This window comes from Amborella trichopoda, chromosome 2 (assembly GCF_054954075.1).
Source record: "Amborella trichopoda isolate Santa Cruz 75 chromosome 2, AtrichopodaSantaCruz75HAP2 v2.0, whole genome shotgun sequence".
NCBI classification, from domain to species: Eukaryota; Viridiplantae; Streptophyta; class Magnoliopsida; order Amborellales; family Amborellaceae; genus Amborella; species Amborella trichopoda.
Window position 1 is genome coordinate 7,890,709 of NC_142337.1, and position 27,854 is coordinate 7,918,562.

The 27,854-nt window shown below is 35.6% G+C and overlaps 1 protein-coding gene across 9 annotated transcripts; it reads right to left on the reverse strand.

The window, feature by feature from the left end:
* Positions 1-140: 140 nt before the first annotated feature.
* Positions 141-27,854, reverse strand: LOC18443227 (transcription factor GTE12). 9 transcript variants are annotated; one of them, XM_088857786.1, is made up of 13 exons: positions 22,713-22,784; positions 15,496-15,610; positions 9,194-9,259; positions 8,054-9,080; positions 6,924-6,981; positions 6,755-6,832; positions 6,583-6,668; positions 5,521-5,596; positions 5,309-5,410; positions 5,085-5,203; positions 4,519-4,585; positions 4,323-4,435; positions 141-396 (listed from the first exon to the last, which is right to left on the reverse strand). In XM_088857786.1, exons 4-13 carry the CDS (start codon positions 9,008-9,010, stop codon positions 259-261), a joined length of 1,794 nt encoding a protein of 597 aa, XP_088713912.1. In that variant the 5' UTR covers positions 9,011-9,080; positions 9,194-9,259; positions 15,496-15,610; positions 22,713-22,784; the 3' UTR covers positions 141-258. The 9 variants fall into 9 exon arrangements, with proteins under 9 accessions (XP_088713912.1, XP_088713906.1, XP_088713911.1 ...); XM_088857780.1 differs by lacking the exons at positions 9,194-9,259; positions 22,713-22,784 and adding an exon at positions 27,722-27,854 and having other exon boundaries at positions 8,054-9,141; XM_088857785.1 differs by lacking the exon at positions 15,496-15,610.

Here is a 27,854-nt window from a genome sequence, read left to right on the forward strand (position 1 = left end):
TACCATTGATAAATTTGAGCATGTGAAATGTTAGATAAATTTGAGTATGTGAAATGTTAGATGATTTATGTTCTATATAAAAATAATCAGATATTACTCTTTTTTCATGAAAGATAACCAAATTACAACAACCATCCATATTTTCCCTCAACTAAACTTTCTTTATATATTTCATAACACTCAATAAATATATAGACAAATAATAAAATTAAAAATTGTTTCATATTTCAAACATTTCCCCATCATTCATGTAGTCCCTCAAAAATAAACCGCATCCTCCACACCATCATCCATGTAGTCCTCCTTCAAAAATAAACCCAAGTTCTCTAGTAAGTATGAACTACTCAAAACTGATTCAAAATCAGTGAAGTTGTCGATATATATTGTCTTTTTCATCTGCACACAAAGATATACCAAATAAGCACAAAAATTTGAATCGAATAATGCATATCGTAAATCAAAATTTCAGCATAACTGTGATACTTTATGAAATTCTTGTTCTTGAAAAATTCTAGACATGCTAGCTTCCCCACGAGGCATCAAGAAAGTATATATTATACATAAAAGTAGAAAAATACGTTTTTAGAAGATTGGTGGTTTTTGTTGCTTCGACTCTTTAAGAGATTTAGAATATTGAGGACAATTAGAGTGCGTCTTAATTTGGGCATTTTTTGGTGTTTCTCAATTTGAATTTTTGCCTTTTCAGATTCTCAAAACTATGGTTTTCTTTGTCTTTAATTGTTTTCAATAATGATCCACAAAAAGGATAAGTGACTTGGATTAGGCACCCCAAAAACCAGTCCGGACCAGTAAATCAACAGTATGGATTGCCGTTTTACTATACGGAAAAAACACATGAAAAACCAATGAACATACCAAAAACCGGTCTAGATCAATGAATCGGCAATCCATATCATCGTTTTACCATGCCGAATTGCCTGTTCCCTTCTAGACTCGGCCGTTTTCCTATAGACACGCAGAACCAGAACAGGATAACCGATTCCTAGATCAGACTGGGCGATTCCAAACCAACCCAACATTTTTTTAATCACTAATTATAAAAATTCCAAAGAACATGAGTAGGACGGATCCAATATATGGTTTAGAGAGAGGAATAGGTGGGGTGGAGTCGATGACATAAGATATAGAATTGTTGTCTCTCTTTCTCACGTGGGCATGGCTTGTTATATCGCTCATTTTTAAAGAGAAGAAAAACAGGTCATATCTCTTTAGATGGGCAATTGTTCTCTATTTTATTTAGAAGTGCCCTCTCCCTCTCGAACGATTGCTAGTCTGGGGCACTAAGAAAGGAGAAGGGGTTTATGAAGGGAGAGAGTATTTAGAGAAAAAAGAACGATTGCTAGTCTGGGGCACTTAGAAAGGAGAAGGGGTTTATGAAGGGAGAGAGTATTTAGAGAAAAAAGAAGAGAGAGGTCTGCGAAGAGAGATAGTCCGCTGTCTCTCTGGGGCATCGGCATCGTTGGTCTTGTACACGCATTTGTAGAGAAAGGAAAAAAGGGATTTGTGCACGCATTTGTAGATAAAGGAAAAAAGGGATTATAAAGGGAGAGATGAGGTTTTGCTGAAGACTAGAAGACAAAGATCTAATAACTCCAGAGGGATAGAGATGGGGACTTGTAGAGAGTGATTGGGGGCTTCAAGAGAGGCTTGAAGAGGGTTAATGTAAGTGAATGTGGCATTGTACAAAAAAATAAATTGGTATTCCCTAAAGGAAAAAGTTTACACAAAGTTGCAACCTTATTTGTAGAAATAAGGTGGCAGTAATCCACACCATCCATTTTATTTTGGATAGTGTAAATTGGACACTATCTTAGAAGAAGTGCCATGTATTAAAACTGTCCTAAAAGATGTGTAAATCTATGGGAGGGAGGGAGCATAGAATGGAGAATCGATGGAGATAGAAGAAGAGAGAACACAACATTTACGTGGACGCCGAAACCTTACGTCCACGGATCCAAAGCCTCAATCGGCTATATCTTCACTATTTTTGGATGAATATATACATCAATAAGTACCTCTATATATTGAGGACAGTCACACAATTACATGAGATAAATATGATACGATAACTTGATCACCAAGTAACTTGATCTCTATCTTCTAGATACCTAACCTTATCAAGAGATATCTACATATAGATGTACGTCAATATAAACCCGATATATCCATATCCCAACACTCCTAAAACTCAAGATGCTTTGACACAAAACAACTGGAGTTTGAACAATACTTAGTTGCCAAAAAAAAAAAAAGAGTAGTGATCAAATCCATGATAAATTTCACACGTTACCATGAACTTTTAAGAAACAACCATTTTTTGGGCTCTCTACTTTCTTCTCTGAAGACCTCTCTTCCAGAGGCTTCTCTGAAGACCTCTCTTCAGAGGCTTCTTTTCTTTCTAGAGGTTTTCTCTCTCTAAAAGAAAAAGATCATCACACAGGATGGTCAATAGGATTGAGTAACGAAAAACTCAATCATTGAAACATAGGCATCTGGAACAAACAGATCATCACACAGGATGGAGTAACGGAAAACTCCATCATCAACTAGGATCGAGAAATTCGATCATCTTCATCTCCTCATCTGAAGACGGTAACTCTTGATCATCAACCAGGATCGAGAAATTCGATCATCTTTATCTCCTCATCTAGAGATGGAACTCTTGATCATCAACCATAATTTTGAAACTCTTGATCATCAAATTGAAACTGAAACAGGAATTTTGAAACCAAAAAATCTTGAAAAATCCGCTAATCATGAATGACTGAAAAATGCACGAATACCGAAACATGGCAAGGCACTAGGAGCAAAAAACACATGAGATAACTGAAAAATGCACGAATACCAAAACTGATGTTCTTGTCCACATAGCGGGTACATTAGAGATGTTGACTACATTTCTATTCATCTCATCTCCATATCTCATATTTTCCATATCTCCTATACTCTCCCCCTCAAGTTGGGTGTAGAGGAGAAGAAACACCCAACTTGCAAAATGCAAGTGCTTTTTTTTTTTCCTTGTGAGTACAATCATATCAAAAAAAATGCGAATGAAATTGGGTTTCTAGATAAAAGCCCACATCTTAAAAAAATACCACCCAATTTTTTTTTTCCTTCTCAACTTCTTCAATTTTTTTTTTATATATATGGGAACCCAATATTTCCTGGTGAAGAAAAAAATTTCTTCAGAAAAATAATCTACATCTTAACAATCCGATGTCCAAAGTACCCCAAAAGAAGAGCAAAAGAGTCGACGGGCAGGCATTTCAGTCTGGACAAATACTAGAACAAATGGGTATGATCTTCCCCGAGCAATGGGAAGCCGTAGCATGGGACAGGCAGCTATCGCCAAAAAAACCTTTGCCCTCAGCCAATAGTGAAGGGCCTCTGCTTCTGTTAAGGAAAAGGGGGTTCCGGCCCGCTTCAAAGCCTCGATATTAATTGCATCCCCCTCTCTCTTGATGCTCACATACCACCAAATGGATAAGATCGATGCTTCTGTAAATGGATAAGATCGATGCTCTTGATCAACTGCTAACAAGGATTGTGTGCCATATGGCTTCTTAGTTGAATTGTATATGCGGAGTGGTGGGTATGTAAGGGTGAACGACTTGTTGGGATTGAACCTGTGAAGACTTGCTAATGTTCTCCTAATAGGGTTTCAATCGATGATTGAAAGATTGATGATTGCAATGAAAATTTGAGAGATCGATGATTGCTCCAATCGTAGATGAAAATTAAATTGATTTGATTACGGACCTTCACAAAACAAGCAATCTATGAGCCACAAATCAAAATTTTCTTCTTCGCTCTGATACCAAGTTCGAATTTGTGAGAGCATAGAATGGAGAATGGATGGAGATAGAAGAAGAGAGAACACAACATTTACGTGGACGCCGAAGCCTTACGTCCACGGATCCAAAGCCCCAATCGGCTATATCTTCACTATTTTTGGATGAATGTATACATCAGTAAGTACCTCTATATATAGAGGACAATCACACAATTACATGAGATAAATATGGTATGATAACTTGGTCTCTATCTTCCAGATACCTAACCTTATCAAGAGATATCTATATATACGACCATAATGATATATATCAATATGATCCCGAGATATCCATATCCTAATAATAAATAAGGTTCTAAAAAAGTAAAAGAAACTCTATGCACCATAATAGCGCGCATTTAAAATACACAGGATGATTTGCCTTTTGTGGAAAATCACTATTAAGAAATCATTTTTCAATTATCAGAAAATTAATAAAATATTTTCAAGATGAATGAAATATACTAACAGTTTGTAGAGCATGCCGAGCAGCTGCACGTTCCCTATTCCTCTTCTCTTGGGCCTCAACCTGTTCTCGTGCAACTTCATCAGCTCTGGCTTGAGCTTCCATCTTGGCTCTCTCTGCTTGGTATAGTACAAAATTAAAAAAAGAATAATGAAGGATAAAAAAAAAGCCAAGATAATACAAGTAAAGAATTTCTAACCTTCTAGCTTTCTTCTTTCCATTTCTTCTCTCTCCCTTTTTTCTCTTATGGCATCTCTTCTTCCGCCCTGAACATAGATCATGTGAGTACATGTAAACACAAATCTTCTCTTCTATTTGACATGGGCTATGTAATGTCAAGAATACCTCAACAAGCACAAGATGTTTCGAACGTAAGATACCCTCTTATATATATTTTATTTTTGTGCTAGGGTTACTTGCACCATTTGCCACAAGGGGTGATGAAATTTCAACATACAGCAAAAGCTGATACTGAACTGTAGAGCATTAAACGTGGTATCAACCATTACATGGTTCAAATACTAGCCTACCTTATGGTGGAATTTTATCAATGTCCAAGGCCAAGGACAAAAGTATAATTGCCCACTTGATTCATGATGGGGGAAATTTATGATGTCTAAACATCCAGAACACGTAAAGAGAGTTGGCTCCAAGAGCAACCTAGGGTATTAGTAACCCTGTTAGGCATCAAATTAAGGAGTACAAGCCCAACCAGATGTGCAAATGTGTGTGTGAGAAAGAGAGAATGGGAGGGAGAGGAATTACGTGGTTGAGGAGAGTCTTTTGTTGCGCCTTACGAATTGTGTCTGCGAAACGACTCTTGAGCATTGCAGCACGTAGAGCCTTGCTCGGAGAGAGCTGTCCATCAGGGGCATCACGCCCACCTGTAAAGACAAACACCACAACCCAATTCATATATGTCAGACGAATTCTTACTAATTTCTAAATGCCACAATCATCAAAGAGTGGGGCAGCTGCACATAAACAACCTTCTCTAAAAGCAGATGTGGAAGCAACTGGATGAGGACTGCGTGACTGACCACTTTCTTCATCAACATCACTTGCGGATCGTGAACAGTTTATTGGAGAAACTAAGTTACAAAAGAAAATTGAAATTATATAATCAAAGAAGTGAAATCTAGTGATCAAAAATAAAAGCGGAAAGGAAGAAGAAATAAATGAAGAGAGGAAAGAAGAAAACCTTTTCCACCATCAGCATCATGGTCCATGTTTGAGTACTGCTCAATGGCAACTTCAGCTGTAGACATCTGAGTGTCCTGCAAACAAGTGGGATAAGTTATTAGAAAAGGCGGGAGGAGGAGTAGTCACACACTTGCAGAGACACTAATTGAGAGCAGAAGTTGCACAGGAATACAGGGAAGAAACCACTCGAAAATACCCTTCAGATAATATGCATAAAAACCAATCTCAACTGAATAAAGAATTTGCGAACTATTTTTTCGCCTTTTACTATAGAACACCGTGTGCTCGCCACTTAAAATGGCATACACCTATTTTTGGCAGGGGCCATGTCGTAAGGGGTTGGACCCTCATAAAAATTTATTACTTACACAAAAAAAAAACCTGAATAAAAGATTTCACTGATAAACAGCACTAGATGCCTTCACCATATTTTTTACAGTAAAAAGTTACGAACAAAAATTTTAAATTTAGTTCCCAAAAGATTTATTACTATAACTAAGCAATAATCAAACAAGAAGCAAGCCTTGGTTGTCCATAAAAGATTTAAAGTGTTTAGGGAGTATATAGAAAGATCAATATAATGAAGGCTGAAGATGGAGCAAATAGAAATACAGTTATTGATTTATTTTTATTTTTGTTTTCTTTTTTTTTGTTGGCGGGGGAAATGGGGTTGGGGGGATGTGATTGTAACAGTACTTTTACAGTCATAACAAAAATTACGATGAAAGGCAAAAGAGATAAAAAATTTAACAAAATAACATATTGCATAGAAATGTTTTGCCCTAGAGAAAGAGCGAATAAAGTTTGCAGAGCAAAAGACATTACATTAAAAGACTATACAAAGTTAGGACGCCATAGTAGGCATCTTACAAATGCATGCAGACATACATAGGAAAAGGGATGCAAGGAAAATTAATAAGACAGTAGAATGTAGTTACTTTTGTAAAGTTGGACTACATGAAAAAACAGAAGATATCTGAACACCACAAAAATCTTAAAAAAAAAAAAAAACGAACAAACAGAAAACAAAATAATGTAATAGGTCACTGCTGGTGCTAACCTTTATATGTTTCAAATGAAATTTGGTCCCTGAGGATGCATGACCCTGGCTCACCCCTCCAACAATGGAGCCTTCAGAATCTACATCTGGAATGAACCACGACAAAGGAGTGAGGTACTTTTGGAATTCATTAGCAAGTACTTACTAGAGAGAGATGACATAGCTAACTAACCACTAGATAACGATTGGGTACAAACACTGTGATTCTCAACATCACCACAAACTGTAAATTCGCGAGCTTTTCCCATGCCTGAGTGCAGCAGCAATTACAAGTTTTAGCCTAATTAACAGCCACAAACTAATAACAGTACAGCAGAAAGATGGCACTGTACTGATAGTACCATTGGAGATGTTCTTGTGGACAATTCCTTGCACTGTTTTGCAGTCAACACCTGCAGGCTGCAATCACAAAATATGGAAACTATAAATACATCATCAATCTATTAATTAGTCACAAATCTCTCACATACTTCAAATGTATTTCCTGTATCATTTTATTTTTCTTTTTCTATTGCTGTGAGTGGTATTGGGATCCAAATTGGAATGTTTTTGCAGAATCCAGACCTATATCGTACACACAAAACCTTCAATCTTCTCCAATTTTGGGGTAATTTCCTGTAGTATTCCTTGATGAATACTTCCAAATATTTGATATGCTGACTTCGGAAGTATAACGTAATCAGTGGCTTGACATATATTCAAATATATATATATATATATATATATATATATATATACAACACAAAATCAGTGGGTTGGACAGTGTCAGGGGGAGTGTGGGATGCACCAGAACACGACATTCCTTGGATGAGGTCCCACTCTAAAAACCATCCTAACCAATGATTGGACAGGGACAACCCTGATGCCCAGATATTCATGTGTGCATGTGGATCATAATTTTCTTTCTCTGCTCTTTTTATCCTATTCTAGCTTCATTTAATATATACAATACAGATCAAGTTGCCTCAATCGCTACATGCAATCTCCAAAAAATTGTTTTCCATAGCTACTTGGCATAAAATATAGCAAACAACCTTTCTTCTGAAGACCCCGAAGGCCCCATTGATTTCAAAGTGCCAACACATATGATGCTCTTTTTTGTGTGTCTGTTTTCTCCTTTTCTCTTTCGAGGAAACTTGACTATAGTGTAGGAGAACATAAGAATAATGCATTGTATTGCCTATTTTACATTTTTTGTTTCCTATTTTACATATTTTACATTTTTTAACTCTGCCAAAATATGAGAAAATCATCCTCTAACGATGTGCCTAGAATTCATGACTATATGTCATTGTTAATTCAATTCTTTTAAAAAATTTAAACTCTTTCCATATACTACTACTGAATCGTCACACTATTTCTCAGTTGTTTATGTCTTTTCATTTCATTCTGCAATTTTTTCCTCTATTAAAAGAAAAAAAGATAATAGTGCATGCAGGAGCAAATTATCAACAAAAAAATTCTCCATTACCTTCACAGGTCTGGCAAGTGTCATAGACTTCCTAGGAGCCGAGCTCACACAAGAGGCAGCAGGTCTCTTCTGACTAACTGTCTTGGGATTGCTTGGCTTCAGCACACTGCCTGAACCATCCTTTTTCCACTTCTCCTCCAAAGACCTCCATCTCTTATTAAATAAGGTGTTAAGATCCTTGGCCATAAGATGAACATCATTGTTGTGAGGATTATAAAGCATAGCATTGGAAAATGTTAGCCTCACATCAGCAGCAAAATCCTGGGTGCTTAAGTACAATTTCCTTTCTAGCTTAGATCTTACTGTACCAAGATCCATGGGCTTCTTTACAACTTCAAAATAATCAGGAATTATCAATTTTACTGGGTCTACAGGCTGGTTGAACACCCATGCATCTGGATGAAGCATTAGCTTCTTTAGAAGAATGGCAGAGTCTCTCATCCTATCACTAAATATTCTTGGCGTTTTTCTGTCTTGGGGGGGTTCAATCCTTTCAGGTAAGGCACGTTTTTTATCTGCAACTTTAGCTACCTCAGATCGCTTATTAACCAACACTCCCACATCTCTAGGCACAAACTCAGAGCTGTTGCAGAGTTTGGTGATCTCAGGTTTACGCTTTTCCTTGCTATGAGCGGTTTGACTATTTTGGCTAGCTACAGACAACTGCCTGTGAAATCCATGCTTAGAATGGACTCCACTAACTTGATCCTTACCAGAATGGTCATTTCCCAAGACCATTGCATCGTCGTCTGTGACAGTTGGACAAATTTCATCTATGTTTTTCCTGCTCTTTGATTTAAGGTTTTCAACTGCAACTCGCACCTGAGAAAGCTCCATTTCCAATTTTTTCTTTAGGGTGAGTTTATCAGCAACTGACATAACTGTTAGCTCAAAAACTTGCACAGGAGCATTGAAAAGATCCACTGGTTGTCCTTCACAGTTTTCAATGGCCTGCATCGTTTTGTTATGATTCCAACCAACCAAAAACCCACAAATTCTCAAGCTCCAAGCAATATACTCAATGAACCTGCTCAATCCAAGTCCACAGTTAACTCCAAAAGGTAGGATATGACGACCCAGCAGCACAACTGTCAAAGAGCAACAGTCAGGTAACCATCTCTTCAAGCATTTAAGCCCTACCTTCAAAATTTTAAGAGTGGCATGGCATTGGCATGAACGAAACTAGTTATCAGCTAAGGAACATCCCTGCAAGCATTCACAGATATACCAAAGAAAAAAGGAAAAAATGCTTTTGAGTCCTAACCACCAAATTTTAAAGATGGTAATGCATTGACATAAACCAATTTACTAACACACTATCAGAAAACATTCAAAAGCATGGCATATTATGCATATACATAGAAATAATGTAACAGCCATGTATAAGATCTTTGCATTGTGGGATGCTACCGAGATGTGCGCAACACTTCACTCACTATCGCTCATGCAAGTTATATGTCAAAGTACAGTTCGCAAATCCATATCTCGAACACTGAACTGTCATTCAAGTAAGTCACATGCCAAACATACAGTGCCAATGTCCATATGTGCAATACTTAACTGTCCGTCATGTAAGTTGCAGATCAAACATATAGTTTGAACGTCCATCTAGTTTTGTTTTATGCCTTGAAGAGCAAATTTTATATGCTATGAGGGTGAAGGAAGATTTCAGTAACGATCATAAACTCAGAAGGCACTTAAAACCCCATCCTTCTCTTCTGAGTTTGACAATCGTCGCTCCCCATAGCATAAAAGGGAGATTTCATTGTTTTGAACAACTGTAAGAATATTATGATTTGTTCAGGAGTACTACCGAGTGAAATGTTCATTGTTTCGGTCCTTTTGGAGATTGGGGACAAATTGACATGATAGTGGGTTCCAAGTTACCCAGGAGTCAAGACATATTTGCATAGCTTGAGGTAACAGAGGAAATTTCTTCATTGACATCGGATGACTGACTCATGGTACAAGGATCCTTCCTAAGCAAGGAAGATATATCACCTAAAGAATTTTAGGCATAAAGGACATAAAATAAGAACACAAAGCATGGAGTATGTAGAACTCATGCAAATAGAGAATCACTTGGTGTGTTCCATAAGTTATCCCAGTTATTCTCCACGAACATTAGCCAAATTGGAAATATCCGTCTGCATATGTGGTACTCATTTATAATCTTGGGGTGCATGGTACTCTTAACAAAATCAGGTCAAGTCAGCCATATCAACTTTCTGTAGCTGAAAAAATCAAACGAATACCAACTTTTCCAAAACAGCAGGAAAAGGCAGTATGACTTTTGCTGCTTTCCAGCAAAAGAAAAACCCCAAATTTCTAATGAGTTATCCAATTCTCAATTTCATTTATTTGAAGATCTGATAAATTGAACTCAAATGCCAGTCCCCAATTTAAAGTATGTAGGGAATATGGAGTTCATTAAAATTTTCTATCCCATCAAAAAAAGTATAACCTTTTACTTATCAGATATATATAATGCAGTTTATCCAATAACCAAAACAACATAATGTGACTTCATGGCAACAATACGAGGATAAATCTCAAGGTATGTCTTTAATATCTTTCACCAGATGGTGCTTAAAATCCTCAGCATATATCATCATCGTCGTCGTCGTCATCATCGTTATCATCAAAGCCTTATCCCAACTATTTGAGATCAGCTACATGAATCTTGTTTTGTCATTTTGCTCTATCAAGGGCCATAATCTCAATAAAACCATAAATCCTCACATATTTTCTCGCTACTTCCATCCATGTCCCTTTGGGCCTTTCCCGCCTTTTAAAGGCTTCTACTGGAACCAAACCGCACCTCCTACCCGGAACTATATTGGGTCTACGTTGCACACCGCCCACACACCTAAGTCTACTTTTCCCTCTTCTTATTGCCTATTGAAGTCAAATCTAAGTTCCCTTTAATATATTCATTTCTAATTCTATCTTGTCTTGTCTTGCCACTCATCCATCTCAACATCCTCATTTCAGCTACTGATGCAGGAAAATTTGAGGGACTAATAAAATCAGCAAGAAACAAGCCAAACACAAGCACAATTCAAAGAAACCTAGGTTTCTTCTTTAAACCCAAGCTAGGGTTCCAAAAGCCTAAACTTTTCTCTTTTTTGAAATCAAGACTACATTTGCAGTTTATGAGTTGACCACGTTTCATTTGCGCTACTGTAATTCCAACACCCTCTATCTCTTTAATATTAATGAGATCTTCAAAAGGTATGATTTGATTAGTCTTGTTGCCTTCTCTCCATATTCTTCACCCTCTCCCAAAATATTTTCACCATCATCGTGATCTTTATCATAAATCGGATCTCCTAAAAGATCTTGTTGTTCATCTAAGCACATATCAACTGTGAATTCTAATTTACAACTTGCTGATTTGCAATGAAATTTGTGTCAAAATCAATTATCTCATCCTTCAAATCAAAAACCCTAGAATGAAGTTCCCCACATCTAGGTCTTCTGTAACTATCCTCATAACTCGACTCCCTGTGCGGAGCCCGAAAACAAAAAATCTTGTACTCGAGATCCTCTTGAGCTGAAAAATCAGCTGCTTGCCCATTATTGAGGCTCACGAATTGTTGTGTCAGTGGCTGAATTTGCCTTTCAAGTTCCTCAATTTTCTCATCTCTAGGTCATGGAGCGGATTTATGAAACCCCCCTTGCACAACCCCTATTTGCCGTCATAGGATCGCCGAAATCACAAACCTTAAGTAGAGGATCTAGGCTTTGTTTATTATTTAGGGCACAAAAATCGACCCTACGCTACCGTGCTACAGTACTCTCCATACAAATCATCAGGCTCTGATACCAATTTTATGTAGGAGAATTTGAGGGAACAGTAAAATCAGCAAGAAACAAGTCGAACACAAGCACAATTCAAAAAAAAACTAGAGGTTCTTCTCCACACCCAAGCTAGGGTTCCAAAAGCCTAAGTTTTTCTCTTTTTTTATTTTTAAAATCATGTGGAATAACCCCTCAAGGGCCCACACCTTTTATACATTATAATTTAACATTCCAAGTACAAAAAATGACCATATATCCTAATTTAACTTAAAATTTGTAATGACAGTTTTACCCTTATGAACAATACTCATGAACAGTACTTATGAATTGTACTCATGAAATACATCAAAAGAATATAAAAACCCTAGAATTCTTAAAAAATTAAAATACTCTAGAAATAAACCCTAAAAGTCTAAAACTAAAATTATAATATACATTCTTCGAAATGGAATAAAAAAAATTAAAAATAAGAAAATATTTGCCCTCCATCAAGTACACTCATTCTATGTGTATGTTGTTACTTGAAGGCCCAAAATTCATTCCAACAAAGCAAAGCTGGTCTCAAAGTCGTCCTATCGAACTCCCCTTTCAACTTCATTGGCATGCCGCGATCACATAAAACTCTAGATGCACATCTCGACATGTGTGCAACATCTTCCTCAATCTCTTCATTTTCCTGGATTACCAACCCAAGGTATCTAAATACGCACTTCTAGGTATTTGTTAGCCATCTATCATAACTACTTCCTCGTTTCTACTCCTATTATTGCATTCTATAAATTTTGCTTAGTTAAGCTAATTTTAAAACCTTTTGATTCTAAAACATCCCTCTAAAATTTTAACTTTGTGTTGACGCCGCTTCTAGCCTTATCAATCAAAACTATATCATCCGCGAACAACATATACTACTTGCCTAGTCAACTCATCCATAACTAAAACAAAGAGATATGGGCTCAATGCTGATGACGTAGACATATTTTCACTGAAAACTCACTTGTCTCTCCACTAGTTGTCCACACACACATTAGCGCTTCCTCTTACATCTCTCATTGTGTCAATATAGCATCCAAAACTCATTTCTTTTCCAACACCCCCCAAATTAAATCTCTGAGTACCCTATCGTAAGCTATCTCTAAATTAATAAAGACAATGTGGAGGCCTTTTCCCTTCTCCTTGAACTTACTCAATCAGTAGCCTAAATAAGAAAATGGCCTCAATTGTTGACCTCCCTGGTTTAAAACCAAGTTGATTTTCCAATATACTCTTTTTATGACTTAGTTGTTGCTCACTCACTCTCTCCCACAATTTCATAGTGTGATTTATAAGTTTGATCTCTCGATAATTCGCACAAGTTTGTTTGTCGCCTTTGTTCTTATAAATAGTTACCACAATACTTTTCCTCCATTCCTTTGGCATTTTCTTTGTTCTCACCAACTTGTTGAACAGCTTGGTCAGCTAGCATGTGCCAATCTCCCCCATGCACTTCCAAACCTCTATCAAGATATCATCTGGTCCTAAGGAGGAAAATGGCCTTAGTTGTTGACCTCCCTGGCATAAAACAAAATGGATTTTCTGATAGTACACTTTCTATGCCTTAGTTGTTGTCCAATCACTCCCTCCCACAGCTTCATAGTGTGACTTATAAGTTTGATCTCTCGATAGTTCGCACAATTCAATATGTCTCCTTTGTTCTTGTAAATAGACACCACAATATTTTCCCTCCATTCGTTTGATATTTTTATTTTTTATGTTCTCACCAACTTTCTGAATAGCTTGCTCGGCCAACATACACCAATCCCTCCATGCACTTCCAAACCTCTATCAGGATACTGTCTGGTCCTAAAGCCTTTCATATCTTCATCCTCCTCAAAGCTTCTTTCACTTCAAATATCTTAATCATGTGAATGTATCTACTATGACCTCCTCCCTCATTTAAGCCAAAGGTTCTTCCTAGTACGGTGTTCCCATTGTGTTTGTCATTTAATAATTTTTAAAATAATCTCTCCATCTTTCATTGACCTCGCCATTCTTTGCTAAGACCCTCTGGTCCTCACTCTTAATGCATTTAATATGGTCTGGATCCTTACACTTCTTGTCTCTCATTTTTGCTAATTTGAAGACACCTTTTTTACATTCTCTTGTTCTCAATTTATTGTATACATTATCATATGCCTTAAGTTAGCCTTGTTTACTATTTTTTAGTATTTTATTAGCATTTTTTGTAATATTTTTTTATTCTTCTAAGTTTTGATCATGTCTATTATACTGCCAAGTTTCATGACATGATCGTTTTTCACTAATGGCCTTTTGAGCCTTATCACTGCACCATCGAGTTTCCTTATTGGAATTTCTTTTCCCTCTAGTCCCTCCTAAATTTCTTTGGCCACTTTCTTAACACAGTCAGCTATCTCATTCCACACAACATTGACTTCGTATTCAGAGTTTTCTTTTGCTTCTTTTACCAATTTGTCCCTAAATAAGTCCATTTTCTCTTTTTTTAAATTACACCACCTAGTTTTTGAACAACTATTAATTTATATCCATCTCTTTACGCAAACATCTATAACCACGAGTCCATGTTGCGTAGTCAAACTCTCTCCTAGAATAATCTTACGATATTTATATGATAGTCGATCTACCTTCTTAATGAGGAAGAAGTCTATATGACTTTTGTAGGATCCAATTTTATAAGTTTTAAATGTTCACCTCTCTTTTTAAAGTAGGTGTTTGTATTGGCAGGTCGTAAGTCGTAGCAAAATCTAGAATAGCCTCACCCATCTCATTTCTTTTCCCAAAGCCATATCCCATACCCCTTCAAATCATCTACTACCCTTCCTTACATGACCATTTAAGTCCCCTCTTAGAAGAGTCATCTCTCCATTTAGTATGTGTCTTGGACTAGTCCATCCATGTCCTCCCCGAATTGTCTCTTAATCCTGTCTTCTAGTCCTACCTGTGGCGCATAAGCACTAATTAACATTAATTATCACCTCCCCTAATATAAGTTTAATTAATAGAAGCATATCACCTACTCTCTTGATATTAACTATTTTATCCTTTAAATCTTCCTCTACTATTGGCAGTTCGTAAGTTGTAGCAAAATCTAGAATAGCCTCACCCAACTCATTTCTTTTCCCAAAACCATATCCCATACCCCTTCAAATCGTCTACTACCCTTACTTACATGACCATTTAAGTCCTCTCCTAGAAGAGTCCTCTCTCCATTTAGTATGTCTTGGACTAGTTCATCCATGTCCTCCCCGAATTGTCTCTTAATTATGTCCTCTAGTCCTACCTGTGGCGCATAAGCACTAATTAACATTAATTATCACCTCTCCTAATATAAGTTTAATTAATAGAAGCCTATCACCTACTCTCTTGATATTAACTATTTTATCCTTTAAATCTTCGTCTACTATTATGCTTATGTCATTTCCATTATTATCTTTTTCCTATACACCAAAGTTTATACCTATCAATTTCTTTAGTTTTTCCCCTTTCTACTTAATTCCATGTAGGTAAGCAACGTTTACTTTCCTTTATCTTATTGTATCTACTAGCTCTATACTCTTACCTGTTAGTGTTCCTACATTTTATGTGGCTAGACAAATCTTATTCTTTTGGACTAGCTTGTTTACCTGCTCTCATCTAAAATATTGCGAGAACCCTTTCCTATTTTCCATCACAACCGGTTGGCGCTGCAGCACGTCGCTTCTAGGGAACACTCTAGCTAACCCCTGCTTCTCGCTATACCTGGGTGACAGTACAATACAACAATTATGAGGAACATCCTAGCATAAGCAGATAACGTAGATTCAAGATTCATGAAAAGTTGCGGCAAAATTTTACTCTAACTGCCTATCTAACACAACCCTCCTTCTTTACCTGGGCTTGCGATGGGCATGACCAACAAGGGGCTGGCCACAGCGGACTTGAAATCTCTAGCATATATATAAGTGGTATTAAGGTCTTTAACTTGGATTATAACCCTATAATTTGATACATGTGAATTATGACACATCGTGGAGAAGTAATCTATAGTTACCAATCAAAATGTTTTAGAGCAATCCAAGGTCTCAAAAAACGCTACGCGGCCGGCCTGGTGCCCAGCGCCCTATAGTACAAGTTCTATGTGAGTGTGTGTGTGTGTGTGTGTGTGTGTGTGTGTGTGTGTATATATATATATATGTTGATTTTGTAATTTATTGTATTTGAAAATGTTGTATTTGTAAAATATTTTTATATACAAACATATGACATATCGCATGTTGAGAATAAACTTGTTCAACATTTCAAAATTCAAACCATACTAAATTTAAAAGTTTAATAGGATATGTATTAGTAATAGTCTCTAATTCTCCATATGACATAATAAGTGAAAAAATTAGGAAGCTTCTTCAAACCACAAAATACTGTTTGATTCTCAGAAATAGGTATAGCTAAGACATTAAGGGTTTATGGAATTGTTTTAACTTTAGAGGTTGAAATTAATCCCCATAATCTATTTAAACCGTTTTTGGGGTCAAAATTAACCCCTTTTCCCTTTTGGGTATCTTTAAAAAGAAAAAGCTTTTGGGTATCTTTAAAATAAAAAAATAAAAAATAGGAAAGCCCACCTCCCTAGGCACCGCCTAGCCAACCTGGGTACATCTTACCCGTGTTGAGCCCGCCTGGTTCTAGGCGTACGGTGTTTTGGTCCAGAACGCTAAAGCGTCACGCGGACCTTTTTCGAAACATTGAAGCAATCAATAGTTTGATATGGTTTCTTCGAAAAATATAATGAATATCTTCATTGTAAAATGTCTAAATAGTTTCCAATTAGATGAACGATCAGATGGAAAAGGCTTTAAATGAACTATGGTAGAGACCAGCCTAACCACCATTAGATTGATAGACAGATGATATCACATTGTGGAATGCACCACCAGGTCTTGTCACTATTTTGTGGGCCTTGCAATCTCTCCAACACCATACATCCACCACTACGATGATGGTGTTAGTCAACAGTCTACCATGGTGAGGGTAGAACTTGTTCTACCCAATCATTTTGGGTTTTACATGATTTAAGAACAGTACTATAATCCTCATTTTCAAAATTTTCACTTAAAAATTTTCCTAGACAGGTTATGTTTCAACCTGGCCACGATAGCAACTGCTCTTCAGATGAGATATGGGTCCTACACTAATATCTTTTAATTGATCATAACTTGGCTCACACCTCATACTCGGCCCTAGCATAGGCCGCATAACATACAGGGTGCAAACAAGCCATAAATAATTAAAAAATACAAAAAATGATAAACATTAAAACAAAACTTTACAAGTGAAACAAAAATAAAAATCAACAAAAGGAATACAAATAAATCCAAAAAATATAAGAAAAATGGATTTAGGAAAAACAGATTTACGGTTGGAGACAATTCAGAAATCCCAAAAAAAAAATTATATATATATATATAGATAGAGAGAGAGAGAGAGGGAGAGAGAGAATAAAAACTCACAAATCAGTGTAAAACACATCTAAATTGCATGGAAGCTTACATATTTGTTATGCATTTTTCTATCTTTTTAATAGCCAAGTTGTACTCGGATACTTGGCTCGTCCAGGGGCCGATTCCCATTGGACTCTACCAAGTAGCTCTTCACTAATCATAATTTTCCAAGTAAAGATCTTCATTGGCCACCAAACCTATCCAGTTTAGGCTAAGTCTCAAATAGGTACAGCTCTTAATACCTCTGTTTTATTGCCCAGTACACCAAACATGTTGCAAAATACATTGAAGCACATAAAAGATCACATAACATCGATGTTTCTCGGGTGTCATATTATATGCCCTTCTTTGTTAATTCCCAATTCCATATGGTTTTCTTATCATTGATTTTCAAAAAAGAAAACACAATTCTACCGCTTCAACTGCTTTATAGCTCAATAAACAAAACACAATTCTACCTCTTCAACTGCTTAGCACGATTCCAGCTCTCTTGAGTGGGTTTCTGTATTAGCTCTCAATCAAGATGATTATTTTTATTGTTAATCTTCAATTATAAGTTTCTGATGCAGCTATGCCCCAGCTGATAGTTCGTGGCAGGGCCAAGAAGGGTCGCAGGATCCAAAAGGGAAAAAAATGGGCAATGATGTAATTAGGGGGATTATTTGGGTTTATTTTAATTATTATTTCTTTATTTCTTTAGGGCAAGTTTAGTCATTTATTTTAAGTTAATAATGGGCAGCAATGATTAAATAAGATGGATGGGTAGGATTTCGTAGGAACTTTTTAGGGTTATGAGTTATTTAAATACTGGTTATTGAAGGGTTTAGGGGAGTTAGATTATTATTTTGCAGAGAACGTTTGGTGAATAAACTTTGGGAGGTGGATTCCTCTTGCTTTGTGATATATCTTTCTTTTTTTCTATTCTTATTCTCTTTAAGGCTTGTTCTCTAGAGATCTCTCTGCGAATTAATTTGCTGATTTTGCTCTCTAGATATCCCTCTGCAAATTAAGGTGCTGATTTTGTAGAAAACAACAACCCTAATTTGCATCAATTGGAATCAGAGCGAGTTCTGATGGCTTCAAAAGTGACACCCCTCGATGGTTTAAAGTTATTGATTGAATTAGTTCAAGCCCTAGTAGAGAGAGTAGACAAATTTATGCCCGTAGCTGAGAGAGTAGATAAGCTTGTGCAAAAGTTCGCTCAGCTCCAAGATGGAAGGAATCTGGAGACCGGTGTTGGAACTCAAGGCAACAGAGGCGAAAGAGGTATGCATCTCGTTCCTAACCAACCTCGGGCGGCCCTAGTTAATGAGGAATTGAATGACCGAATTCTTCGATTGCTAGAAAGAGAAAGAAAACCTAAAATAAAAAATGATATTTCAGAGTTTCATGGTCGATTTCATGCAAATGATTTTCTTGATTGGCAAAGTAAAGTAGAGAAGGTGTTTGAGTACAAAGATATTGAAGATCACAAAAAATGTAAAATTAGTAGCCACAATTCCTGGCCATGCAATGGTTTGGTGGTATGATTTGCAGCAGGATTGTCTTCGACAAGGCAAGGAAAAAATTAATTCGTGGGAAAAGATGAAGACGAAGATGCGCAAAATATTTTTACCAGTAAATTATGCCCAAACCTTATACCAGAGATGTCAAAATTTCAAGCAAGGAGAAAAGTCGATAACTGACTATACTGAAGAGTTCTATATTTTGACATCAAGGGAAAATTTACAAGTGTATGAAGATCAAAAAATAAGTCGCTACTTGAATGGGCTAAATCAAGGCATTCATAATGAATTGGCCTTCAAAGATATCTATAAGATGTCTGATGCCTATACTTTGGCCCTCAAAGCAGAGGAAATAGTCAATCTGGGCCTTGGGAGAAACAGTTCAATTACAAGAAGCTCTACTTCATCACAGGGGCAGCAAGCTTTAACCTTTAGAAAACCACCTATGGGGCATGGAAACCAAACCTCTCAAAATTTTCCAACTAGGCCAAACCCTAATATGGGGGAAGGTGGTGTTTGGATAAGGATGGGAGCACGTAAAACACCTCGTGATGTTACACAAATTGTGTGTTTCAAGTGTTAACAGCCTGAGCATAAAGCATTCAATTGCCCCTCACGTCAACCTCCTGTCAAAGTTAATTTGGCAGAAGAAAATTATGAAGTAGAAGTTGATGAAGGATACAGCTATGAAGGCCAGAGTGATATTGGGACGAGCCAATCTTATGAAGGGATTGAGCCTTTCAAAGGTGAAATTGAGGAGTTGTATGGAGATGAAAGGGTTGAAGCCTTAGTTGTGCAGCGAACCATGCTATCCACCCCAAGACCTAATGAGGAAGAGAAGTGGCTGCAACACAATATTTTTCGAACAACTTACACATCAAGAGGAAAGTTATGTACAATACTAATTGATGGTGGGAGCAGTGAAAACATTGTATCTAAAGAGAAACTTCAATTGAAGGACCATAAGCACCCACGCCCATATCACATCCAGTAGTTCAAGAAAGGAGATGAGGTACCAATTCTTACTCGATATTTATTCTCTTTTTCCATTGGTGCTAATTATAAAGATGAAGTGTGGTGCGATGTAGCACCTATGGATGAATGTCACATATTACTTAGTAGACAATGGCACATATTACTTGGTAGACCATGGCTTTCTGATCATGATATGGTGCATAAAACTGTACCAAACTCTTATTCTTTTGTCAATGATGGTATTAATATCACACTCCACCCTATGAAGCACTTCCTACACCCAAATCCACTAAAAAGGAGGGTCCAAAGTTGCTTAATGTGCAAAAATTAAAAAGGGGCAACAAGGATATGGATGTGATTTATGTGTTGCCTGCAAAAGAAAATTCTACACCGACTACAATTCCTAAGTCTCTTGAACCTCTACTTGAAAAGTATAAAGATTTGATGCCTGAAGAATTACCTAATGGTCTTCCTCCAATGAGAAATGTTCAGCATCACATTGACTTGGTGCCTGGTACTAGCTTACCATCATGGAGCTTCATGGTGGAGGCTTAGGTGGGCACTTTGGGAAGGACAAAACTATGGCTATGGTTGGAGAAAAGTATTTTTGGCCACGTATACGAACGGATGTTGATCGATTTGTGACCCGATGTCGAGCTTGTTAAGTATCTAAAGGTCACACACAAAATACAAGTCTCTATACTCTTCTTCCTGTTCCAGATGCCCCATGAGTAGATATCTCTATGAAGTTTGTACTTGGACTTCCACGTATCACACAAGGTATGGACTCTATTTTTGTTGTTGTTGATCAATTTTCCAAAATGGCACATTTTATTCCTTGTAAGATAACTATGGATGCTACATATTGTCAATCTCTTTTTCAAAGATATTGTAACGTTACATGATGTTCCTAAGTCTATTACATCTTATCAAGATACAAAATTCTTAAGTCATTTTTGACATACTTTGTGGAAGTGCATGGGAACTAAACTTCAATTTTCTAGTACTTATCATCCTCAAACAGATGGGAATACCGAAATAGTTAATAAGAGCCTTGATAACCTCTTGAGGAGTATTGTTGGAAATAGCATATCTCAGTAGGACCTCATTTTGCCTCAGGGTGAGTTTGCTTACAACAGTTCAATGAATCAGTCTACAGGAAAATCACCATTTGAGATTGTTAATGGGCAGACTCCTAATCATGTGCTGAACCTAGTGCCATTACATGCCAGGCAAGATAGGTGATGATGCCAATGCTTTTGCTTAACATATTTAAGATTTGCAAGCTTAAATCAAAAAGAAAATTGAGGAAACCAATGCAAAGTATCGAAAAGCCTCAAATGAACATAAAAGAGAGAAAATTTTCAACGATGGTGAGTTAGTAATGGTGCATTTGCGAAAGAAGAGGTTCCCATTGAGAACCTCTAATAAACTCAAATCCAAGAAGATGGGCCCTTGCCGCATTTTGAAGCAATATGGGAACAATGCATATGAAGTGGAATTACCAAAGGCATTGGATATCTCCCTGATATTTAATGTTGCTAACTTATTTGAGTTTCATGGAGATCCTCTAAAAGTCGAAGAAGTAATTGATATGATGAAGCAATTAATGAGAAAGAAAGATGAGGAAATTGAGCAAGTTTTGAAGACCAAAAACTTTCAAACTCAAAAGGGTTATCGCCAATATGTAGTCAAATAGAAGGCCAGGCCATACTCTGATAGCACGTAGATTTCTGAGCAAAAGGTCAAAAGTGTGAATCAAAAGTGTGAATCCAGACTTATACCGCATCTATACTAAAACCAACTTGCCGAAGTCGAGTTCCTTTCCACTGGGGGGAATGATGCAGTCATGCCAACTCGCCAGAGTCAAGTTCTTTTCAACCAGGGGGAATGATGTAACCATGCCCGGGAATGATGCAACCATACCCAGTCGATAGCCTTTCAACTGGGGGGAATCGATAGCCTTTCAACTGGGGAGAATGATGCAACCATGCCCAATCGATAGCCAGAGTCGAGTTCCTTTGAACTGGGGGAATGATGCAGCCATGCCCAGTCGATAGTTCGTGGCTGGGCCAAGAAGGGTTGTAGGACCCAAGAGGGAAAGAAAGAGGCAATAATGTTATAAGGGGATTATTTGGGTTTATTTTAATTGTTATTTCTTTATTTCTTTAGGGAAGTTTACTCATTTATTTTAGGTTGAGTTATTTAACTAGTTATTTTGCCAAGAACGTCTGGTTATTTTAGGGTATGAGTTATTTAACTAGTTATTTTGCCAAGAACAGTTGGTGTTGGGAGGTGGATGTTTTAGGCTACAAGTTATTTAACTAGTTATTTTGACACGAACGTTTGGTGTTTGGGAGGCGGATATTTTAGGTTATGAGTTATTTAACTAGTTATTTTGCCAAGAACGTTTCGTATTGGAAGGTGGATTCTTCTTGGTTTGTAATATTTTCTCTTTTTTTTTTTTCTATTCTTATTCTCTATTATTATTCTCTTTAAGGCTTGTTCTCTAGAGATCTCTCTGTCAATTAAGGTGCTGCTTTTGTACAAAAAAAAAAAAAAACCCAATTCACAGATGCTGATTTTGTAGAAAAAAACTCTAATTCACAGACTTCAATTCGCAGAATGAAGTTACCCTAACAATGGCTACTAGAAGAAAAAAAAACAAATACAAGGAAGAAGGAAAAAAAATGGTTTCAATAGAGAAAACAAAGAAAAAAGAATGAAGAATTCAAACCTAAGTAACCGGAAAAACAATGGGTACAGGTATCAATATTCAGGAACAAGGAAAGATTAAGAGACTAACCGAAAGACCTAGCGCTAACAAGAAAGGCAAAACTCATCAAAAAAAATTAGGGCTTTAGCATGAAATTATAAACTCACCTCTGCCAATCCTTCGCCGAAGGAAGGCGAGAAAGCCCTAGAAAATACTAGGGCGAGGGACTCCAAACAAAATCGCAGCGGAAGAAATAACTTTCCCTATGGCCACTTACAAAGTTACAAGTTGACTGGGACTAGGATTCTAAAGAGTAAAGACCGTATAACTTACCGTTGATTACAAATCTCGAAGAATCGAACGGTTGCGATTGAGCACTTTCTCATGCGGATTTTTTTTTGGTAGAAAAATTATTTTGACTTCTTTACCCTCATCCAAATTTTTATTATATTTTCCACTCATGGTAGGAAAAGTTACTTTTTCATTATATTTCAAGTCAAGGGGTTATATTAGGGTGCTTGAGTTTTTAATGTACTCAATATTTTTTTATTTTTAATACCCTTATTCTATTAATTTTGTCTAGGGTATTTTAAGTAATTATTCAAAAGCCAAATAGAAAATCACTCTAGAAAGAATAGCATTATTAAAGGAAAATGTGATATCCCCTACATAAACAGCATTAAATACCAATAAATTCTTATAGAATATTTATTCTACTCTCTAATAGCATTAAATGCCAATAATTTTTATAGAATATTTATTTTACTCTCCAATTTAATGTGTTTTTAAACCACAACAAAAGCACATTCCATAAAAGGTGCGGTTTGCATAGAGCCTAGGCTCTAAACAATCAAATTAAAACCTACCTTTAAAAGTATCGAGAAATGTGGTTTTAATACAGAAAATCTTTGCAACAGCCTTAAAATATATTTTGTTCAAATCAATAAATCTATGAAAACTTGAAAATCTTGAAAATTAACGGTCGAAAAATGCATTACAAAATACACTATTTTCACAACTTGAAATCCATTGTTTTTCCATGTCTATGCATCTTGATGTTAAGATGATCAATTTGAAGATATTTGGGAATCAAAACAACCTCTTCTAGCGAAATACTTTTATCATGTCCATGCATCTTGATGTCAAGATGATCAATTTGAAGATATTTGGGAATCAAAACAACCTCTTCTAGTGAAATACTTGAGCTAGGCTCTCATTTGAAAGGAGCCTCGGCTCCATATAATCTTTTCTCTTCAATAAATTGAAAAAACTATTGTTTCAAAACAAAGATAGATAATCATGTCAAACCATTATTAAATTGATGATCCAAATTGGTCTGAATTGGTGATCCAAAAATGCCTAAAACATTATTTAAAAATAAAAATAAAAATAGGGATTTATGAAGTGGAGATTTAGAGAGGATTGAAAGAAAAATTAGATAAACTTAATATAAAAAAAAGTTTTTAACGAGGAAGAATCGATTAAAATCGATTAAAACACTTGATAGAACTGAAAGTTTATCATTTGCATGCAGAAATTATCAACCACATTGTACTTGCTAAAGACACCTTACTGGAAAGAGAATAAAAACACATTATTTTCCTTGGACATAAAATTTGTGCAAACTTTAAATAAGTAAATTGGTCAAAGCTTATATATAAAATCTAGAAAGATCTTTTCAAGTACTTTATTTTAAATTGGAATCAACTATAATTTATTCTCACTTCTTCTTAAAATTTGGCATAATTGATGGTTATAAAATATAAACATTCTAATTTAGCAACTATGAGGAAAAGAAAAAAAGAGATAAGAAAAAGAAGCATATCACATTTTTTTTCTTGAAAATAACAAGTGAAAAAACCTAAAAAAACTGAGAAGTTATCTTTATATATATATATATATATATATATATATATATATATATATATATATATATATATATATGTAAGGAAGTATTACTTGATGGTAATTTATATGTGAAAATGAATTATATCATAGCAATTTTAAGATGGCAATCTTCCTAAAAGAATAAAAATATCTAGGTATGAGTTCAAAAGTTAAGAAAGGACCATGTCCCTCACTTTTATTTGAAATATGAAATTAAAGAAATTCAAAAGAATTAGGAATCTATATTCCTCTGCATGCTACGAAACTTTATTTCTCAATAATTCTACTATGAAAAAGCTATCCAACTTAAACACAAAAAATGATAATTCCGCTAGATTAGAAGAAAAGCACAATTCCACTACATGAATTCTAAGTTATTCTCGACCCCTCAAAATATCTAATCAAAGCCGATAATTTTTCGTTTCCGAATCTCGAGTAGTAGCCATCCTTCTTTTGACGCTGAATAGTTTGCCTTTCAATGACATAAGAAGAACAAAAAATCTTTGGTCTTTCTAAGTAGAAACCCTAGACTCATTACTAGGACTACAGAGAACACAAACAAAACAGGGCAATCAAATTGAGGTGCACCTCAAAAATAGGGCAATCAAACAGGGCAATCAAATTAAGGTGCACCTCAAAAATAGGGCAATCAAATTAAGGCGCACCTCAAAAATTCACTAGAAAAGATTATTTTGGCTACAACAAACTTGAAATTCCTAACATATATAATTGGTATCAAGGTCTTTAACTTGGATTATAACCCTATAATATGATACATGTGAATAACGACACTTCCTTGACATTATTTTGTGGCATAGTGCATTTAAAAACACTACTCATAATCCTCAATTTCAAAATTTTGACTTAAAAATTTTCCTACATTTGTTAGTTTTCAACCTAGTCGCGATAACAACTGCCCCTTCAAATGAGATATGGGTCTTAAGCCAATATCGCACTGGCCGAGGCCAAATAACATTTAGAAGGCAAATGTTCCATAAATAACTACAAAAAATAATAAATATTAAAATAAAACTTTAAAAAGTGAACAAAACTAAAAATCAACACAAGGAACACAAAGAAATACAAGACACATGGATTTAGGAAAAATTGAGATACAGTTGGAGAAATTTCAGGAAAAATCCCCCCAAAAAAGGAAATCTATGAATAAAAACTCTCATATCAATGTAAAACACATCTAAATTGCATGTATAGTTTTTATACATCAATCCTACAAGTTTACTTATTTTTATGAATTTTTCTATTTTTTTAATAATATACCCAAATTGCACTTGGATACTTGGCCAGTCCAGAGATCTTGATATAGGGAGAAAAAATAATTATAATAAAAAATAAGACGAATGGTAAAAAATTATACCCTCTCTCAACGAAAGATGGTATTCTCATGGTCGACTAAAAAACGATATTAGAGACGGTATTCTCACCGTAGACCACCCGATCTTGTCACAAGATCAAATTACACCCCAAGAGATCTTCCACCCCTCAACTTGGTATTCTCACGGTCTTCCATCCCGATAGATGGTATTCTCACGGTCTTCTACCCCTCAATTTTAGTCAATTCTCGATCTTGTCACAATATCAACTTCCACCCCGAGAGATCTTCCACCTTTCAACTTTACTCAATTCTCGATCTTATAATAAGGTCTAAGAATAAAAATATCAACTTTACTCATATTTTCAATTTGATGACAAGATCAATTTTACTCGATTCTCAATCTTCTCATAAGATCAATTTTACTCGATTTTCATTCACTACTTTTTTAGGTCATTTTCCTTTAAATAAACTTTTTTAAGCCATATTCCTTTAAATAAAGGGTGTATTTTCCCCTATTTTATCTCTCTTTCTTATTTTATTTTCTCTCTCTCATGTGTCATCCCTATTTTTTCTAACTACCACTTATGATTTTCTAAACCAAAAGATCTTTACCTTATCTATATGTTATTTCTTAAACTAAAAAGATAAACCTTCTTCTAACTTCTACATTAACCTTTCTAGTAGTAAAAGATAACTACCACTTATTATTTCTTAAACCAAAATATCTTTACCTTATCTATATATTATTCCCTAAACTAAAAAGATAGACCTTCTAAAACAAATTATGCACCCAAGCCCTCTTAATTCATCTCTTCCTATCCCTAAATAAATAAACTCCAATTACCCCTAAATAAATAAAATCCAAGATATCAGGCCCTCTTAATTTATCTCTTCCTATGCTTAATTTTAAAAAAATAAAAATTGGGTCCTCTTAATTTATCTTTTCCTATCCTTAATTTTAAAAAAATAAAATAAATAAACTCTAATTTTATTTGGATCTCATAGGGCTAAATATTTTTAGCTATATCTACCTATCCCCAATTAAAAATAAAAAAATAAATACTCCAATTTTATTTGGATTTCATGGGGCTAAATATTTAAATATGTCAGCTGTTTAAATATTTAAGCACGAATCGCCAAACCAGGATCTTCATAGGGCTAAATATTTTAGGACGAATCACCAAACCCAAGCAGTTTCCCAAACAATTTAGACTAAATATTTTCGACAGGCACGAATCACCTGTATAAATATTTGCGCACGAACCGAATGTACCCTGAATATTTTAGCTATGTAAACGTTGCCCTAAATCTGAAAGAGGTCCAGCTTTTAATACCTCTGTTTTAATAGTCCAGTACGCCAACCACGTCACAAAATACATTGAAGCTTGGATCTCATATTATATGACTTCTTTGTTAATTGCCAATTCCATATACTTTTCTTATTATTGATTCTCATTAAAGTAACAAAAACGATTCCATATCCATTCGGTGGGTTTCCATATTAGCTCTCAATTAAGATAAGATGGTTATTTTTATTGTTAATCTCAAATTATAAGCTGAACAAACTTCAATTCGCAGAACGAATTTACCCTAACAATGGTTCTCCCAACTTTTGGTAAAGAGGACTGTTTCTTGAACCAGAAAACAAATAGAAGAAAGAAAGAAAGAAAAATGGTTTCAATAAAAGAACCGGAAAAACAGTACTGCAGCTATCAAAATTGAAAAAATAAAAGAAAGATTAAGAGAATAAACCATCAAAGGAACTAGGGCAAACAATAAAAGAAAAATGGTTTCAATAAAAGAACCGGAAAAACAGTAGTACAGGTATCAAAATTACAAAACATAAAAAAATAAAAGAAAGATTAAGAGAATAAACCATCAAAGGAACTAGGGCAAACAATAAAGAAATAACTCATCAAAGAAGATTAGGGCTTTAACATGAAATAAGAAACTCACCTCTGCAAATCCTTCGTTGAAGGAAGCAGAGAAGCCCTTAGGGTTTTAACAGGAAATAAGAAACTCAGCTCTGCAAATCCTTCGTTGAAGGAAGCAGAGAAGCCCTTCGTTGAAAGAAAGCTTGATAGTTATA

Bases quoted from the DNA above. Each gene is read 5' to 3' on its own strand.
- LOC18443227 (XM_088857780.1), bottom strand. The intron at 6,982-8,053 runs GTAATGGAGAAT...TTGTGATTGCAG, and splicing joins CACTTGCCAGACCTGTGAAG to CCTGCAGGTGTTGACTGCAA. The intron at 4,586-5,084 runs GTAATTCCTCTC...ATCTATGTTCAG, and splicing joins AAAAGACTCTCCTCAACCAC to GGCGGAAGAAGAGATGCCAT.